Here is a 19,972-nt window from a genome sequence, read left to right on the forward strand (position 1 = left end):
GAGATCATGACCTGAGCCAAAACCAAGAATCAGTTGCTTAACCGACTGAGCCACCCAGGCGCCCCACAAACTGCCATCTATATCTTAAGCTCCGAGTTGAACAGGAGCTAATTTTATTTAATCATTTACTACTAGTGATGGCTATTGAAAACATAGCATGTATAGAAGTAAATAGTTCTTGTTATAGGAAATAAAAAATAGAAAAAGAGGGGTGCCTGGCTGACTCAGTCATAAGAGAATGTGATTCTTGATCTTGGGGTCATGGATTCATGCCCCATGTTGGGTGTAGAGATTACTTAAATAAATAAACTTAAAAAAAATAGGATAAAAACAATTGGTAATACTTTTGAGAAGCAGTATAGTATAGAGTTGTGAAGGACTCAGACTCTGGCTCCACACTGCCCAGGTTCAACTCCTGCCTCTGCTACTTGCTAGCTAGGTGGCCTTGGAGACTTGTCTTAGCTGTCTGTACCTCAGATCTCTCCTGTAGAATGAGGGTGATAGTAGTACATACCTTACAGGATTGTTATAAGTATTGAATAAATTAATAATATATGTAGTTAGTAATGTAATAATAATGTATACTAAATAGTATATGTAAAGTGCTCAGAAGGATACATAGCACTTAATAAGTGCCATTTAAATGTTATTTATTTTGGTGGTGGTTTGTCATATTGCATCCATTTAGCATTCAGCCAAGGGCTTAAGCCTTTACATCCACTCCATCCTTCATGCTCCCTTATTCCTAGAAGTACAGCTGAATACCCAGGCCTGTGTCCATTGGCCCTGCTATGGCATGCTGTGCCTTCCCTGTCATAGAACTTACCCATCTAGTTTCATAATTGCCTATTGACTTGTATGCATCACCTTATTATCAGTTTTTGAGGGCAGGGATCATTTTTATGGTGTCCTGCACTACATCCCTCTCCCCACTATTTAGCACATAGTGGGTGTTCACTATTGAATGAGTTAATTATTAAATCATCAAGGGCCAGCTAAGTTAAGATGCAGTGACAACCAAGAAAGAGCAGGAGTTTATGGTTCTCTTTCTAAATAAGCTTCCAGTGTGCTGACTGAGATAGCTCCTTACAGTGATTACAGAGCCGTGAGGTCGCTCGTAAAGTAACTACTAAAAGGACTCTGTGAGCTGAGAGGTTAGAACAACACTTGGGAATCAGACCCAGGGAAATTGGTTGAGTCTGAATAGCAAAAACACTACATTTTTAGGAAAGTTAAATTATAAATATGGGTATTTTTTTTATCCTATGTCAGCAAGTACTTGGCACCTACTGTTTGTCAGACTGTGCTAGGGTCTGAGAATAAAAAGAACAAGAAAGACATGGTCCTTACATTTTAAAAGGAGAGACACATGGTAGATAAGTAAACAAACAAAATAATTATAGATTGTGATAAATTTAGATAACTTTAGAATAAGAACATGATATATTAAAGCATAACAATGAAAGATACTAGAGGAAAAAGCTACCTTAAGTAATATGGTCAAAGAAATCTTCTCTGAGGAAGTGGCACTTAACCAAGACTTTTGTAAGTATCTCTTTCACTAAAGTGTTAGCTTTTTGAAGGAAGAATCTTTGTTGCTTATTGCCGTATCCCCATTGCCTAAATTCAGACCTCGTATGTGACAGGGAGATTGCTAAATATGTGAATGAGTGAATGGTAAGGAGGGGGCAGCATATGAAGAGCTGGCAGGCATCTTCCATCACTAAGTGTCATCTCTAAAAAGAAAATATGGCCCCATCACTTCTCTGGTAATCCTACAGAGGTTGCCAGTCAGCTACAAGATAAAAGGTCATGCTCATTTGCATGGTACTTAGTTCATGAACTAAAATCTTACTAACTTCATCTCCATTGCTTCTTCCTGGAACTCGATAGTCAAGTAATGTTTTGCCCTGACTATACCATGCTATATTCACATCTTTTTGCTTTCTGTATGCTGCTCCCTTTTACAAGATTTTCTTTCCCTCCTTGTTTTCCTGGAAGATTCCTGTTTATCTCTCAAAACCCAGCATAGGTACCACTTCTTCCAAGAGTCTTTCATTGACAGTCCCCACCCCCTCCTAAGGGAATTTTTATCATACCTGGTAACATATTGTACTATGCTGATTTGTAAGTTATATTTCCTTTTGACATGGCCAGCATTCCTACTGGACTGTAGAAATGCACTTTTGAAGACAAGGGCTGTATTATTCATCTATGGATTCCTATTACCTGAGCAGTGCCAAGTTCTTAATTGGTACCTAATATATATTTAAATTGAACCATCTGAACACTGAATTTAAGATGATGGCATTTCATAGTTTGAATTCTGTTTTGTAGTTTTTAATGAAAACTAGATGTACAGTAATAATTTCCAAAGTCTAATCCATTTTAAATTTTGTTCCATTCCTCATCTAAAATTCTGTTGTCTCTTGAGATTTTCATTTTAAGTTTTTCATAATTTATAACATTAGTCCTTAAGGAAAAGTAATGATGTTGAGGCCTGGAATAGTACCACAGGCTAGAAATATGATAGCCTAGGGAAATCTGTTCAGATTTTACAAGGGAACTGTAAAATTTGATTGGAGCATCTCCTATCCAAATATATATTTATCGTCATACCAAATGATTCTTACACTCTACTGTGAATGCTTCAGAGACACATCATGTCAGGGAAGAACTTTTAATTCAAACAAGTTACAAGTTACAATTCTCTTAAAAGAGAATGCGCCATTTTGCAAAGTAGGGAAGTATTTCAGTACTTGGAAGTATTCACGAGGGAGTGGATCTCAGAAACATTGGCTGAAGATTCCTACCTCCCTGGGAAGTTAGATAAGTGACCTCCAAAGTCTCAGTTTAAGATTATGGGAAACTTTTCTGACCTCTTTCTGTTTGTCTGTGTTACTTCTCATGCTTTAGAAGTAAATTTGGGGATTTCTTATGCCATCGAGATTTGGTTGTGGGAAGCAGTCAAGGTAATCTAAATAGACTCTTCTACATCCTAAACTGTGGTGTTTGGTCAGGTTAGAGTAACAGTCTGTAAAAAGCAAGAGCAGTTATTTTACATTAGCAATATGGAGGGAAGCATGCTAGAGTAGAACTCAAAAGACTTGTATTTTAATATCAGCTCTGCCAATAATTGTGCAATCTTAGAAAATTCCCTGAGCCTCTTGGTATCACAGTTTCCTCAGCCCAGAGTTCTTTCTACTACGATGCCAAACTGTTGCCTTGTTTGTAACAGGATAGGCTGCTGATAAGCTAATACTATTATTACTGATGATGAGGTATCAAGAGTATGGAAAGTTTTGGTAGTGAGTTAGCAGGCAGATCAAAATACTTGAGTATAAAAACTCCATTCATGACTCTTTAGGCCTTTTCAAGCAAAACCTTGCTTTTGCTTGAAAAAATTGAGAAACAGTACAGTTAAAATACAAGACATGATCAAGAGCAAGTCTCAAGCCATTTTTAGTTTAAAAGGAAATTCTGTGAAATAAAGACTGATAGAAACTGAAAGCTTTTGTTTACATGAAATTAGAGGCATAAAACTGAGGGTCCTTGAGATGCTGGGATGACATGATAAGAGGAGCAACTATAAACAAGTCCTTTGTAGGGAAAATGCTATTTAAGAAATGAACTGGAGGCTGGCCACACTATGGGAATAAAAACTTAAATGGAAACTAGAAATAACATAAAGGAATTAACTCTTTGAGAAAAGGAGACTATGCTTGCTTTGACAATCCTTAATAATTTTGCAGAAAGTACTCCTATTGGTTAGCTCTTTAAAAGCTAAAACAAAGTAGTAAAAGAATGACTTGTTGACCTCACTGAAATATTTGGCCAGAAAATGGCTGGACCATGTGTCTATGATTTAACCTCCTAACCCAAAGCAAGTGAATCTTGGACATCCTTCCAAAAATTAAAATTTTCTTGACACTAATTTTCAAACATCAAAATTTTTGCTAAGAGAAAATATATATATTAAGCCCTTTTTGGTTGGTGGGTATTTAATTTTTTCAGTAAAAAAGATGCAAAATTTTCTAATATTTTTCCCATCATTAGTATAGAGGGCAAATATTTTTTAATCTGTCAAAGGTATGTAGTTTTGTTAAAATATACTTGATTTAGCTTCTTTAATTTGAAAAGTTTTGCCTTCATAGAAGAAAAAAAATTTTTTTTTTCTGTTTAGGATGAAACTTTGTTTTTCTGAGCATGATAGTTTATGGGATTAAAAAGAATTAATAGTTATTTCTCCTTTTATAGTTCTACTTGTCCAGTTCTGAAAAGGAACGTTATGAAAAGGAATTCAGCCAAGAAAGACAACAAGAAATTTTGAGAAGAGCAGCAAGGGACTTACCTATCTACACCACATCAGCTTCAAGGAGTAAGAAAAACCAGTCTTAAGCTTTCCTTGCCAAGGAATTTTTAAAATATGGTTAATCCTGCCAAGATATATCTGCATGATTTGACAGTTACATGGATATTGTGATTGCTACAGTTAACATCTGCAAGAACAAGATTTTCCTGTGTTCTGTATCTTCTGTGGCATTTCAGATGTACATACTTTTGTACATATATTGATACAGATTTTTTAAGGGGCTCACTATGAGCCTCTTTTCTCTGCATTTTTTTTTTCTAATTCAACCTCATGGCTAAAAATGTCACCTGTTATTCTTAGCAAACCATCATTTAGAAAGTCTGGTTTGAATTTGGATATTGTGTGTCATCATTTTTTAAAAAATCAAGAACGTGCTAACTTAGAATGGAGAGGAGTAAAAGACACAAAGGGGAAGAGTCCTGTCAAGTTTTAAAACCTATACTCAAAGAGCCAAAATTTGAACTCAGGTTTATCTGGTTACAAAGATGTTGGTATTTCTACTCTCCCACTGCCTACATTGACATAGGTGACCCCTGCAGCACCTTCCTTTTCTCAAGGTGACAGTCTTACAATACGAATGAATTTATGAGTGGCCAGTGTAGTCACTTAAGTATAGGAAATGGTTTTTTTTTTTTTTTTAAAGATTTTATTTTTATTTATTCGAGAGAGAGAGAGAATGAAAGAGAGCACGAGAGGGAAGAGGGTCAGAGGGAGAAGCAGACTCCCTGCTGAGCAGGGAGCCCGATGTGGGACTCGATCCCGGGACTCCAGGATCATGACCTGAGCCGAAGGCAGTCGCTTAACCAACTGAGCCACCCAGGCGCCCAAGTATAGGAAATGGTTTTAAGTTATATATTATATGCCTCGTGAGTTTTGTTCAAATATAGGATAATATAATAGCTAACAATTATTCTGTACTTTACACATACTCATTTAAAATTCACAACAACCCTTTGAGGTAGATACTATTGTCTTCATTTTACAGATGAGGAAACTGGGACACAGAGAGGTTTATAACTTGTTCAAAGCCATATGTAGAAAAATGGATTTAAATCTGGGTGCTCTGGCTCTAGAACCCACTATGCTGCTCAGCTCCGAGGGGAAATAAGAGGAGCTTTACCTTTGTATAGTTATGTGCAAGTCGTGGCTAAGGAATGTGACTAAGTTTGTACAAGATTTTAGGAGGGGATATTTGACTGACTTAAATTTTTCATGCATTTAATACTATTCTTTTTGCATGACTAATATATTGCTGTATATAACGAAAACATGAATTTCAAACCAGACCCAAGCTTTTCCAGTACTAGTGTAGTGAGAGTAATTAACTTTCTAAGTTCTTGTTTCCTTATTTTATTTTTTATTTTATTGGTTTTTTTGGTTTTGTTTTGTTTTGTTTTTTGAGAGAGAGAGTGCAAGTGTGGGGGGCAGAGGGAGAGCAAGAGAGAGAATCTTAAGCAGTCTCCATGCCTGGCGTGGAGCCCAGTGTGGGCTCAATCTCACAACCCTGAGATCATGACCTAAGCCAAAATCAAGAGTCAGATGCCTAACCGACTGAGGCCCCCAGGTGCCCCTTTGTTTCCTTATTTTAAAATGAAGGTAAGAATATCTACGTCTTTGGGTTAGTGGCAATATTAAATGAGATATATACATTTAGTATAGATCTTGGTATTAATAATAAATTTTCAGTAAATGATTAGCTGATATAAAATAATCCTTTTTTATATTCAGTTATGAAAAGTCTGATTTATAATAATTATTTCTACTTATAGTTCTGTAGATTAGATGTTCTTAACTCAAAGTCCAAGACTTCAGAGAATTTATGAATCCTGAGATGATATGCAAAGTTGTGGGTACATGTAGTGTTCAAAAGTACCCCATTCATACCAAGATAATCTGATTTTCAGAGCAGTATGTGTGCCCTGAAGAGTTAATAGCCACTGATGTAAAATCTTTACACTAAGACTTTCCTCTACTCAGAATAATACCCTTATTCTATTCAATATTATACCAGAATTATGCTAAACACTTTACTGGTGATTATTTAATCCTCAGAACAACTCTGAGGGAGGTGCTGCACTTGTCTTCCTTTTAGAAATGAAGAAATGAGGCACAAAGTAGGTGTCCAAAGTCCCCGAGTGATAAGATCTGGGATTTATAACTTACCTTCTGACTACAGGGAGAGTCCCTGCTCTTGAGCACCATTTTATACTGTGTTTGTATTGCTTAGAATTCTAAACTTTGGGAGTTTTTATCTTTTTTCTTATTATAGAAATGATAAGCATTCATTCTTTAAAAAACAAAATTACGGGGCGCCTGGGTGGCTCAGTCGTTAAGCGTCTGCCTTCGGCTCAGGTCATGATCCCAGCATCCTGGGATCGAGTCCCACGTCGGGCTCCCTGCTCGGCAGGAAGCCTGCTTCTCCCTCTCCCACTCCCCCTGCTTGTGTTCCCTCTCTCACTGTCAAATAAATAAATAAAAATCTTTAAAAAAAAAAAAATTACGGAAATACATATTGTAGAAAGTAGCCTTTTAATAGAGCAGAGACGAGTGAAAGTGATGGAGCTGCCTCCACACGGAAGAGGGGTGGGGGGCTTTTCACCCAGTTCCTTTTTGGGCTTTTTTGAACCATGTGGACAAATTATTAGCTATTCAGGAAACAAAATGAGTCTTTCTAGACCTTCTCCCTCCACAGTGTGGATCCAACCGACATCTCTCTCTAGCTTTGTCCCACACTGTTTCCTTGCATCACCTCTGTGCTAAAAGCACTCTTGTCTTTCCCCACCTTTTTTATTCTTTTTCTCTGCTTAGAACAATTATTTTTTCCTCTCTAAATCCAGTTTAAAGGTTTAATTCAATGTCTGCTTCTTTTTACTCATTTCTATTCACTTGAGCAAGAAGTGATTTTTATTTTTTTAAAGATTTATTTATTTATTTGAGAGAGAGCGCACGGGAGCATGTGCATGCGTGCATGTGGTGGGGGGAGGGGCAGAGGGAGAGGGAGACCAGCAGACTCCCCGCTGAGTGGGGAGCCCGACATGAGGCTCCATCCCAGGACCCTGAGCTCATGACCTGAGCCAAAATCAGGAGTCAGTCACTTTAACTGACCAAGCCACCCAGGCGCCCCAAGGAGTGATTTTTAAAGTCTGCTCTGAACTTCTCAAATTCTTACCTTGTAGGTCACAAATCACTGCCTCATAGTTACTTCTGTTTATGTCACTTACTCGACCTTATTCTAAGACTCTGGCAGTCAGGAATTTTTCCCATGGTCTCTAACAAAGTGTCTCGATTAAATAGGCCCTCAGTAGGTATTTGTTGAATGAACCTCTTCCTGGGTATTCTTATTGGCTGTTTATTCACTTTTTGAATGTCATTCTCATGCAGAGGCCATGGTAATCTTATCTGTATTGTGCCAGTTTTAGTATATGTACTGTCAAAGCAAGCACTGTTTATGCACTTTTAAATGTCCCTAGTTTTCTCTCCTTCACTGATTTTCCCCATCATAGTCTGACTTTGTATTTTGTCAGAAATACTTTTTTAAAGGTTTTATTTATTTATTTGACAGAGAGAGAGAGCACAAGCAGGGGAGTGGCAGGCAGAGGGAGAAGCAGGCTTCCCACCCAGCAGGGAGCCTGATGCGGGACTCGATCCTAGGACCCTGGGATCATGACCTGAGCCGAAGGCAGACACTTAACCAACTGAGCCACCCACGAAATAGTAATTATTATTATCATCCTCGTAACACCTGCTTTATTGAGAATCTCATATGTTCCAGGAGATTTATATTTAATCTGCACAATAGTCCTTTACACTTGGTATTATTTGCACTTACAGAAGAGGCAGTTGAGGCTCATGGAAAGTTAAGTTACTGACCCAAGGTCACAAGCTAGTAAGTGGGAGAGCTAGCATCCAACCTAACTGGTGACAGAGTACCTGCTGCCAGTGCACCTTTACAAACTGGCTTTTCTAGAGCATATCAGTTTCCTCTCGGTATCTGTGTTCTTGTCCTTTTTTTTTTCTTAATGTTTATTTATTTGAGAGAGAAAGAGTGCAGGCTTGGGGGTTAGAGGGAGAGAGAGACTTTAACAGACTGAGCTGAGCGTGGAGCCCGACACAGGGTTCGATCCCACAACCCTGAGATCAGGACCTGAGCTGAAACCAAGAATCTGCAGCTTACCTGACTGTGCCACCCAGGCACCCCTTGTCCTTTGTTATATTTGCATAGAGATTACTGACCTTTTTCTTCTCTTCTCCCCCAATTTGCTCCTATAACACTTGCGTCTCCACTTAATAAATCACAACCAGTTTCTTCCCTCTGTTCCCAGGTATATGTCAAATTATATCTCTCCTAAAAACAAGTTTGTTCGGATTCTCTTCTAACCGCCATTGTATTTTCTCTTCCCTTTGAGTTAGATCCTCTTATAAGTTGTCTGCACTCAAGTCCTCTTTTCCTTCCTAGCTAATACCAGGCAACTGGCTTCCATTATCCCTACCCAAGTTCAGTGACTTTTGTCATTCTGGCTTCTTGAAAAGCTTTCTTCTTTGTGCTTTTCTATTCTAGTTCTGTTTCTTAATCCTTGAATGATTATTCTTCCTCCTAAATTTTTTTTTAAAGATTTTATTTATTTGAGAGAGAGAGAGAATGAGAGAGAGAGAGAGAGCACATGAGAAGGGGGAGGGTCAGAGGGAGAAGCAGACTCCCTGCTGAGCAGGGAGCCCGATTGCAGGACTCGATCCCGGGACTCCAAGATCATGACCTGAGCCGAAGGCAGTCGCTTAACCAACTGAGCCACCCCGGCGCCCACCTCCTAAATTTTTTTTAATTTTTCTGTTTCTTAACCTCACAAGGGTGCCTTGCCCTTATTCTTTTCATACCGTTCTTCGGCTTTTGTTTTCACCTCTGGAATTCTGACACTGGGATATTGTGATTATTAGTTTATTGTGTCTCAGTTTGTTTTCTTTAGTAGTTTTCAGAAATGAGTTCACTTTTCTGAATATGAATTAAAACAGATTCAAGGATATTGTCACACTAGTGCTCATTTGCATTCCAGACCCTTTCTTGTATGTGAGGCAAAGGGGTGGAGTTGCAGCTGCACACCAGGATCACTTGTCTACCAAGAAGCCTACAGTCTAGCTGCACAAGGCTGCAGCATTCTTCCTGAGGTTTCAGAGGGAAGAATCTGCGGACCTCTCCCCCAGAGCACCCTGTAGCCATTACTCAAGGCTTCATCCCTCTTGGTGTGTATCTACCCATTCAGCATCTCCAGCTTGGTTCATTTTCTAGGTTAGTTGCACTGACATGTCTGTTTTCTACGTGTATCCATGGGACTGGGTGAGCTTACAATCCTCCTACTCCATCACCTTCCTGGCTCCCACCAGAATAGCTGTCCTTGAGTGACCTATTATCCAAACCTACAAACCCAAATAAAACTGGATTCATCAATTCAAAATTTAATACCATCAAACAATATTTGTCACATGGTAGAAACTGTCTAAATATTTGTTGAATGAATGAGAGAATGAATAAATGAAAAACATCCTGCCCCACTCTCCCTGCTTCCCCCAGACTGAGCTTATTTCTGCCGTGGGCAGCCTTGTTCATCTCAGCACCCGATACTAGAAACTGAAGTTTACTGATTGCTCCTTTTTCCTCCGTTCTTCTATCTACTCCATCATCAGGATCCTTCAAAAGTCTTCCTCAAAGGTCTGTTCGGTTTTGTCTCATCTCAGGGCAAAATTCTCATCTCAGAATTTTGAGTGGAAGTATAGAGGAAAAAGAAAATAAGATACTCCTGATCCTCATCTTACCACTAATTCAGCTATATATAGCTTTGGGCAAATTACATTCTCTTGATATTGGGGTGTTTTTCATCTGTAGAATGGAGATATCAACTAAGAGATTTCTGTGGTCCTTTATAGCTTTACTTTTTCTACGTTGTATGGTTTTATCTCCCTCGTGTCCAACCGAGGTGAGGCGTTATAGAACACACCCTCAGTAAACTATAGCTTATTCTTTTAAGTGGATATTTATATACATTTCATCCATCTTAAAGATATTTTTGTTGAAATAACAGAAGTAATACATGCCATGATTTAAAAAAAAATTTTTTTTTAGGGCACCAGATGAAAAGTGAGGGGCGCCTGGGTGGCTCAGTTAAGCATCCAACTCTTGATCTCAGGGTCTGACTCTTGATCTCAGCTCAGGTCTTAATCTCAGGGTCATCAGTTCAAGCCCTGCTTTGCACTCCATGCTGGGCATGGAGCCTACTAGAAAAAAAGAAAGAAACGTGAGTTTACCCTTCACCCTAGCACTACTCTCCAGGGGCACCCTGTATATCTTTGCAGGAATTTTTTATACTTGGCAGAGTATTGCATAATTTATGTACAACTAATTAATATATTTTAACAACTAGAATAAATAGATCTTAACCAATACAAATTTGGTTACCTGGATAGTGCCTTTTAGCAGGTATAACTTATAACATTACTTCAGAATAACACTTTGTCTCTCTTATATGTTAATTCACATCTGGAAGGTGGGTGCATTTTATTGGGATATGTAAAGAAAAAAATATGTGTTCTTATTCCCCTTAGAGATGTGAAACATGCTACATATCCATACTGTTCAACAATTTGCTTTTTTTCCATGTGATATATTTGCATTTTTCCAACTTAGAGTACATGTGTATTTTGTATGGAAAATTCTTGTTAAAGTCTTCATAGTATTCCACTGTATGGGTATATCAAAATGCTTTGCCATTTGGATAATTCAAGTTATTCATAGTATTTTGTTATTAAAAACAATGCTATAGTGAACATGTCTATAGAGTTTTCTAGAAGTAGAAATCCTGAGTCAGAGAACATATACATCTTAAATTTTCATTGATACTGCCAAATTTCCTTCCAAATAGATTGTAATACATGACATGATTCATGCACTTTTTAGAGGGTATACTTAATTTAAATTTTTATTTGAACCTATTTTCTATGCTATTACTATGTTTGTTAGGATCACAAGTAACAGGCAACAGCTTCAGCTTTTTAACTCCTTTCACCCCAAAAAGCTACCAAAAAATATGAGATGGTGTCAAATTGGTGGGTATTTCCTGTATTTGAAGGGCAGGACAACAAGAAAGAACTGGAACCCATAATTGGAAAGCCAAAACTGGAACTCTGTGCAGCTTATTTCATCTTGTTTCTGTGTATCTGTTTCATTTTTAACAATATCTCCCTGCAAACAAGTTTTTATTTTTTATCCAGTTCACATGGCAAAATATCACCATTACATGTTACCCAGTTGCAGCAGCACGCAGCCGTAACTCATTCTCAGTCCCAGTGCTGAATCCATAGGAGAGAGAGCATGAACTAGAAGCAGGGAGGGTGGTCTGAACTCATTTTCCAGAGAAGAGAGAGTGGCTTATAGATCAAGCAGATACCTCCAAAGAAGCCATTTACAATATCAAGTAGAGTATTTGCCATTTAAGTGCTCTAAATCTATAAATGTTTCAACTATTTGTGAAAGATCAATAGTAATTTGCCTTGTTGCCAAGTCAGTACAGTTTGTTTGCTTTACAGGCCATCATACAGAGAACAATTAGCGTCTAACTATAATGTTATTATTCTCTTATTCATCCATAATAATGGTTTTTAAGGTACTTTTTGATTTGTGAAGTCTTGGGACATTTCCCTCGTGAATCTCAAAGATCTATTTGTCACTTATTTAAATTTCAAAAACCGAAACTTAAGGTTCTGTACGATGTACAGACTCTGATGGAACTCTTATTCCAGTGGACTTCTCTTGAAAATTTTTTTTTAATCACAGTATTTGAGCTGAATTGGGAAAACAAGTCTCACTTGATCGGATTTCTTACTAATCTCTGACGTCATCTCTGACCTCCTTTTCACCCCGTTCCAGGCACACCACACCCTTCCCTGTTCTTCAAACTAAGCACGCTGCCACCTCAAGGCCTGTCCTCTGCTTGGAATCCTCTCTTTCCCAATGTGACTTAGTAACCACCTTCCTTCAATTTCAGTTTTCTCAAATGTCTCTGAAATTACAGTATACAATATCCCAATTCCCTTTCCCTGCTTTATTTTTCCTATTAGCACCTATCACTAATATACTGTTTATTTTCTTAACTTATTTAGTACTCCCCATCTTCTCCAAAAGAATATAAGTTCCGTGAAGGCAGGGATTTAAGCCTAGAAGAGTATCTGGCACCTAATAGGTGCTCATGTTTTAAATGAATGAACATATAAATTGGGCAGCAGTAACATATGTTAGAATTGAGTGGGAAGAAGTTCGGGGTTGTTTGTTTTTAAAAAATGTCATCTCGATTTTGCTATTTGGGATAGGGATGGGAGATAAAAGGTTGTGTTTTTCTTGAAAAAGCTATTTTATAATGTTAAAAACAAAATCCCACAGGGTGCCTTAAAAAGTTTAAACACATTCATTTTGATATTTTAGTATAGACAATGTATTTTGGTAGGAAAAAAAGCTTGAATCGGGACTTCATAAATCTGAGTTATGCTACCTAACTAGGTGTTTGACCTTGTGCAAGTCACTTATGTGCTATAGATCTCCTTTTTCATCTGAAAATTGCTGGGCGCTGTTCTATTTCTGAGGTTTCCTTCTACCTCTTGACATTTTGATTTCAGAAGCTCTCTAATGCATTTTGGTATTATTTTAAAATTATTAGTTATCAATTTCACAGAATTATTTGTAAAAGAAATGAAAGCAAATTTTATAGTCAAATTAACTAAGCTTATATTCTTAAATGTAGCCATCAGATATTGTGAAAGATGTCAGTTGATTAAACCTGACCGGGCACATCACTGCTCAGCATGTGACATGTGAGTATTACTTGTTTGTTTCTTTTTAACCCTAGCACTGGAAATTGGTGACAGGAGAATGGAAGGGGGAGGAATATTTCATATGCTTTATACTTAGCAAGAACACTGTATCCTCTCCCTTTATTTGCTATGTATGCTGGGCTAACAAAAATATTTATGTAAGCTAGAATATACTTTGAAGTAATCTTGATTAACAGTTCCTATACTAGTTGATAGAATATACTTCCTATGCTTATGCTTAATTTAATATTGATGAGCAAGTAAGTAATAACCCCCTTGAGAAAGATAACTTTATTTCCTGGATTGAAAAGACTCATTGAAAAAAAAAAGACTATCATGACAATTTTCTTATTTTTATTGTTAATATTAAAACCTAACAAACCACAAAAATATTGTTTTCAATTACCATCTGTGACATTGTTCCCAGAAAAATTTGATTTTTTTTTTTTGTGCCCTTGTGAGAACGTAGTGTGTTGAAGGAAACATCCATAGTTTGGGAATCTCTACTAGTCCTTGAACTTTAGTTAGACAGGCTGTTTAACATTCTGGGTATTAGTTTATTCATTTCCAATATTGCAGCAGTCGCCTCTTATCTGCCTGGGGATCTATTCCAAGACCCCCAGTGGATGCCCGAAACTGGGTAATACCAAACCCTACATATACTATACATACATACCTATGATAAAGTTTAATTTATAAATTAGGCACAGTAAGAGATTAATAACAATAGCTAATAATAAAATGGAACAATTATAGCAATATACTGTAATAAAAGTATGTGAATGTGGTCTCTCTCTCAAAATGCCTTCTACTATACTCACCCTTATTGTGATGAGATGAAGGGAGGTGAATGACATAGGCACTGTGACATAGCATTAGGCTACCATTGACCTTCTGAAGTGTCGGAAGGAGGATCATCTGCTTCTAGACCTTGGTGACTGTGGGTAGCTGAAACCAGGGGAAGCTGGATATGGGAGTGACTATGGATAAGGGGGACTGCTTGTATTTGAGATGTTCTGTAGTCTAACTTTATACAAATCTAGATTGCATGTATTGGTGATGAGGCAAATTTGGAGGGTTTTTTAAATTATAAAAGTACAGTAGTGCTTATCCATGGAATACAATTTTGTAAATTGTATGGAAAAAATAACCATCTATAAGCCTATCATTGTTAATATTTTAACGTATTTGCTCCTAAAGTTTTATTTTTATGTGTTGCATGTGGCTAAAATAGCACAGGGATTTCTGTATTTCATTTTATCTCCCTCAGTAATTTGTAAGCTGGACCTATCTAATTTACCCAGTGCTATATGTACTATATCATATTAAAATGTCATTTGGTATGGTTCAAGGCATTTGGCTATGCTCAGCTAAATTCCCAGTATTAAAAATCATCTCTTAACTATAAAAGGCCTTGTGGAAATACCAGAACTTTTCTCTAACCTAATGTTTACTGGGTTCATTTTTCTTTTCTTTTTTTTTTTTCGAGAGGGAGCTGGGGAGAGAGAGAGAGAGAGAGGCAGAGGGGAAGGGAGAGAGAGAGAAGCTTAAGCAGACTCCACCCCCAGCATGGAACCCAATGCAGGGCTCAGTCTCACAACCCTGAGATCATGACCTGAACTGAAATCAAGAGTCAGACACTTAACCCACTGAGCTACCCAGGCACCCCTCGGTTGGTTTTTCTAAGATATTATTTGTAAAGGTAAAAATTTAAGCCAAAGAAAGAGAAAAGTATCAGAAATTAAAATTAGGGGAATTTTTATGCAAGGATTTTCTTATGTTTGTTTTTTAGATGTATTCTTAAGATGGATCATCATTGTCCTTGGTATGTATAAAAAAGAGGAAATCACATTGTGGGTAGAGAGGTGGGAAGGAGAGAATTGAAAGTAATTTACCTCAGCATTCCTAAATTTTGAAGGTCAGTTCAATTACTCGATTACTCAAGGTTGAATTAGTCCTACTTATATGCATATTTATGTATGTACATGTTTATATTAAGTGTATTCCTTTAAATATATACTCTGATGTTAGTAACCCAAGTAAGTATATATTAAGAATTAACATTAAAATTCCAAATTCCTCATAGAATTTATTAAAAACACACATCCACAATTAAGACATTGCTCCCTACTTCCCAAATGGCCCATTTCCAAGTAATAATAGTTGTTTTTTATCTGCCATATGTATTGTTATTGTTTTTATTATAGTTAAAAAATAACATTAAAACTTACCATCTTAACCATTTCTAAGTGTACAGTTCAGTAGTATTAAATATGTTCATATTGTGTAACCAATCTTCAGAACTTTTTCATCTTGTAAAACTAAAATTCTATACCCATCACCACCCCCCTAACCCCTGGCAAACACCATTCTGTTTTTTGTTTCTGAGAGTTTGTGATTTGTCTTATTTTTACAGTGTGACTTTCTTTATTCTTCTAGGGTGAATAACTGTGTGGGATTTTCTAATTACAAATTCTTCCTGCTGTTTTTATTGTATTCCTTGTTATATTGCCTTTTCGTGGCTACAACAGTTTTACAGTACTTTATAAAATTTTGGACGGTAAGTCTGTTTTCTATCTTAAAACATATACTTAAAACTTTTTAAGATGCTATATTCGTAAAGAATTCCTTCATTCTTTATTATAAGTAGATGTACTTTATTTCAATTTTACTAGGTAGAATTTGATCAGAAAGCAGATGGGATTACAGTTTACCTTCATATGTTTATTTGCAAATAAATGGATATTAAATAGAATAGTGAACTTTTTTTTAGTGAGCCAAACTATTTTCAGCAATATTCTAACAATAGACCTATCAATTTTAGGGAAGTAATTGCTTTTCCTTGAGTTGAAGAGACTTACTGCAGTTTACAGTGATAAAAGTGAAATTGCCAACACCCCAAATAACCACTAATCTGGTTCCTGCCTCTGTAGATGTTAATCCTTTTTCTGTCATAAGTTGTTAATGTTTTTTTCCACATTTTCAATTTATATCTTATAACCCTGTTTTCTTTCATTTTTATCAAATCCAAGTTTTTTATTTTTAAAGCAGTATTTTTATGATTTTTTTTTAAGATTTTATTTATTTATTGTAGAGAGAGTGTGTGCGTTGCATGCACAGGAGCGGGGGCGGGGGGAGGGAAAGGGACAAGGAGACTCTTCGCTGAGCGCGAGCCCTACAGCAGGCTCAAATTCATGACCCCGGGACCCTAAGATCATGACCCCAGCCAAAATCAAGAGTCAGATGCCCAACCAACTGAGCCACCCAGGTGCCCCTAAAGCACTGCTTTTAAATAAATAATCAGAAAATCAGAAATAATAGGAGCGCCTGGGTGGCTCCGTGGATTAACTGTCTGCCTTTGGCTCAGGTCATGATCCCAGGGTCCTGAGATAAAGCCCTGCATCTAGCTCCCTGCTCGATGGGGAACGTGCTACTCCCTCTTCCTCTGCCCCTCCCCCCCTGATGTGCACTCTCTCTTTCTGCACTCTCTCAAATTAATAAATAAAATCTTTTAAAAAATAAAAGTAGTACTTTTCATTTATGATTTCTGGCTTTAGTCTATTCACTGTATATTTACACAATATTCACCCAGGTTTTCCTTTGGTATTTTAGTTGTTTTTGTCTTCACATTTATTTTTTAACTTTTTTTTTAAAGATTTTATTTATTTGAGAGAGAGAGAGCATGAGGGGGGGGAGGGTCAGAGGGAGAAGCAGACTCCCTGCTGAGCAGGGAGCCCGATGCGGGACTCGATCCTGGGACTCCAGGATCATGACCTGAGCCAACTGAGCCACCCAGGAGCCCTTGTCTTCACATTTAAATCTTTGATTTTGAAGAAGGCATTATTGTAGTCAAAAAGTACATTGTATTTACTCTTCCTAAAAATCCTGTTAAGAAGTTTTAAAATGTAGGTTTTATAATTGAACCGTTCAGGTGTGGTGAAGCCAGCAGATCAGGAGATGATTTCTATTGAAAAGATAGTTTGTTGCTCACAGTTTCTGAGGGAAGGGGCATACCACGCCATGCAGGGCCACACAGGGGAGCACCAAGCAGGGTAACCAGATTTAGGTTAGCCAGTTTGCATAATATCTGTGGTCTCTGGGCATAACGGTTGTTCCTTGGTTATCTGTATGTATCCTTGGAATGGTTATGGCAGGGAAATTTTGCCTCCCAGAGTGTAATAGTCCAATAGAGGAAGTGATATGGAGTATGAACTCTGGATTGGTTAGTTTGTGTATGAGAGGTTTATTCCTTGCTATCACTTAAGAACTGGTTAGCTGTGAGAGAGGCAGTCTCTCTTCAGTCAGCAAGGCCTCAGATGCCAAAGCATCAAGAATACAGAAAATAAGGGGGGCCTGGGTGGCTCAATCAGTTAAGCATCCAACTTTTGATTTTGGCTCAGGTCATGATCTCAGCATTGTGAGATCAAGCCCCATGTTGGGCTCCACACTGGGCATGGAGCCTGCTTAAGATTCTCTCTCCCTCTCCCTGTGCCTCTTCCCCCCGCCCCACACACACACTCACTCTCTATCTCTCTCTCAAAAATAAAAATAAAAAAGAATACAAAAAATAAGAAAATATAGTTATTGCAGAAGGAGCTATTATTTTCAATAATTTTCAACATTGAAAACTGAGGTTAGAGGAGTTAGGAAACTAGCCAGAATTTGACCATAGATATCTTTGTTTCAGCATCCAAATACTTTTCACTGTGAGTTGCTATTCCTAGTCATACTTGAGAATTACATAATTAAAGCCTCAAGTCATCAAGCACAATTATTTTTCCAAGAAATATCTAATACATTTTAGAAGGACTTCCACTAAAACATTGTTGAATTTTTAAACTTGGGTATTTAAAACCCAGGGTATGTATACTAGTACTTACAGTTCCTTTGTGTGTTCCTTTATTAGAAAAGAGCACCCCAGTTCTATGTGGTCTCAGCCCAATGAATTTTGGGTTCTGTTGTTCCCCTACTTCTAAGCATCTTTGTTCAGTTTACAGCCTATGTAATCCTACTCAGTGGGCCTATTTAAATGAAGAGGATTCAGTGCCAGATGAATAAAGTCTAAATTACAGAATTTCACATTTCTTTACCAGAAACTTCAGCAGTGTTTGCATATATTAATTAAAGAATAAATATTTTGGGGGGTGACTGGGTGGCTCAGTCAGTTAAGTATCTGACTCTTGATTTCAGCTCAAATCATGATCTCACGGTCATCAGATTAAGCCCTGATTTGGGCTCCATGCTGAACATTTCCGCAACCTGCTTGGGATTCTTTCTCCCTTTCCCTCTACCCCTCCCCCACTCGTGTGCATGCTTTCTATCTCTAAAAAAAAAAAAGAATAAATATTTTTAAAACTTTTTTCAAACTTGTCATGAGTCAGGAAAGACTAGTAAACTTAAATCTTTTTCTTCATCTAACAAATATTTATTTAGTACCTACTATGTGCCAGGCAGTGTTCTAGGCACTTTGGATATATCAGTGAACAAAACAGAGTCCTGTTTTTATAGAACTTACTTTTAAGAAGAGGACAGCATATAAACGTAATAAATAAGTAAATCCTACTGTATATTAGAAAGTAAACACTATGAAAAAAAGCAAAAGTAGAGCAGGGTAAGGGATGTGGCAAGTGTGTGTGGGGTGAGTATGACAGGGGACAGATAGAAGTGTTAAGAGAGTGATCGGGATAGACCTGCTCGGTAAGACAATCAGATTTGAGCAAAGACTTGAAGGAAGTTAGTGGACACATGGGAGCACCTAGATATATAGAGCAAATATTAACAGACCTAAAGAGAGAAGTAGAGAGCAATACAATAATAGTAGAGACTTTAATACCCCACTTTCATCAACGGATAGGTCATCCAGACAGAAAATCAAAAAGGAAGAATTGGCATTAAAATGACACATTAGACCAGGTAGACTTACCAGACATAAAGAACACTCCATTCAAAAGAAACAGAAAACACAATGATATAAAACCAGAAATCAATTACAAAAAAGAAAACTGGAAAACTCACTAATAAGAATGATCTAAAGTAACCTAACTTCACATCTCAAGGAACTAGAAAAAGAACATACAAGGCAAAGTTAGTACAGGGGGGAAAATAACAAATCAGAGTGGAAATAGAGACTAAAAAGACAATAGAAAAGATCAATGAAAGAGCTGGGTTTTTTTTTAAAGATAAACAAAATAGTCAAACCTTTACCTAGACTCACCAAGAAAGAAAGAGGACTCAAATAAAATCAGAAATGAAAGAGAAAACATATCTGATACCACAGAAATACAAAGGATCATAAGAGATTACTGTGAACAATGATACACCAGCAAATTGGACAACTTAGCAGAAATGGATACTTTCCTAGAAAATACAACCTACAAGACTGAATCATGATGGAATAGAAAAATCTGAAGAGATTAATTGCTAGGAAGGAGATTAAATCAGTAATCAGTAACTTCCCAATAAATGAAAGTCCAGGACCAGATGGTTTGGTAGTGAATTCCAGTCCTCAAAATCTTCCAAGAAAACAGAAGAGGGAACACTTCCAAATTCATTTTATGAGGCCAGTATTACCCTGATACCAAAAATGGACAAGGGCACTGCAAGAAAAGAAAATTATGGGCCAATATCCATGTTGAACAAAGATGTAAAAATATTCAAAAAAATATTAGCAAGTTGCATTCAGCAATACATTAAAAATTAAAAGGATCATACACTATGATCATGTGGGATTTATTCCAGGGATGCAGGTAT

At 37.2% G+C, this 19,972-nt stretch overlaps 1 protein-coding gene and 1 non-coding gene across 12 annotated transcripts in view; one reads left to right on the forward strand and one right to left on the reverse strand.

The window, feature by feature from the left end:
* ZDHHC20 (zinc finger DHHC-type palmitoyltransferase 20) overlaps positions 1-19,972 on the forward strand; it is a 70,533-nt gene that overhangs the window by 30,253 nt on the left and 20,308 nt on the right. For 10 of the 11 annotated variants that reach the window (XR_003519138.2, XR_003519139.2, XM_027589686.2 and 7 more), the window contains exons 4-7: positions 4,258-4,378; positions 13,153-13,222; positions 15,015-15,047; positions 15,662-15,782. Coding sequence is in view for 9 of the 11 variants with exons in the window: in XM_027589686.2 (XP_027445487.1) it covers positions 4,258-4,378; positions 13,153-13,222; positions 15,015-15,047; positions 15,662-15,782 (345 nt within the window). In the remaining 2 variants the exon portion in view is untranslated. The remainder of the gene's footprint in view (positions 1-4,257; positions 4,379-13,152; positions 13,223-15,014; positions 15,048-15,661; positions 15,783-19,972) is intronic. The other variant, XM_027589681.2, reaches the window with a different exon arrangement.
* On the reverse strand, positions 7,709-7,815 carry LOC113921156. Its single transcript, XR_003519555.1, has one exon. It is a non-coding gene; the product is annotated as a U6 spliceosomal RNA (small nuclear RNA).

The sequence above is a fragment of the Zalophus californianus genome, chromosome 3, assembly GCF_009762305.2.
Source record: "Zalophus californianus isolate mZalCal1 chromosome 3, mZalCal1.pri.v2, whole genome shotgun sequence".
Taxonomy (NCBI): domain Eukaryota; kingdom Metazoa; phylum Chordata; class Mammalia; order Carnivora; family Otariidae; genus Zalophus; species Zalophus californianus.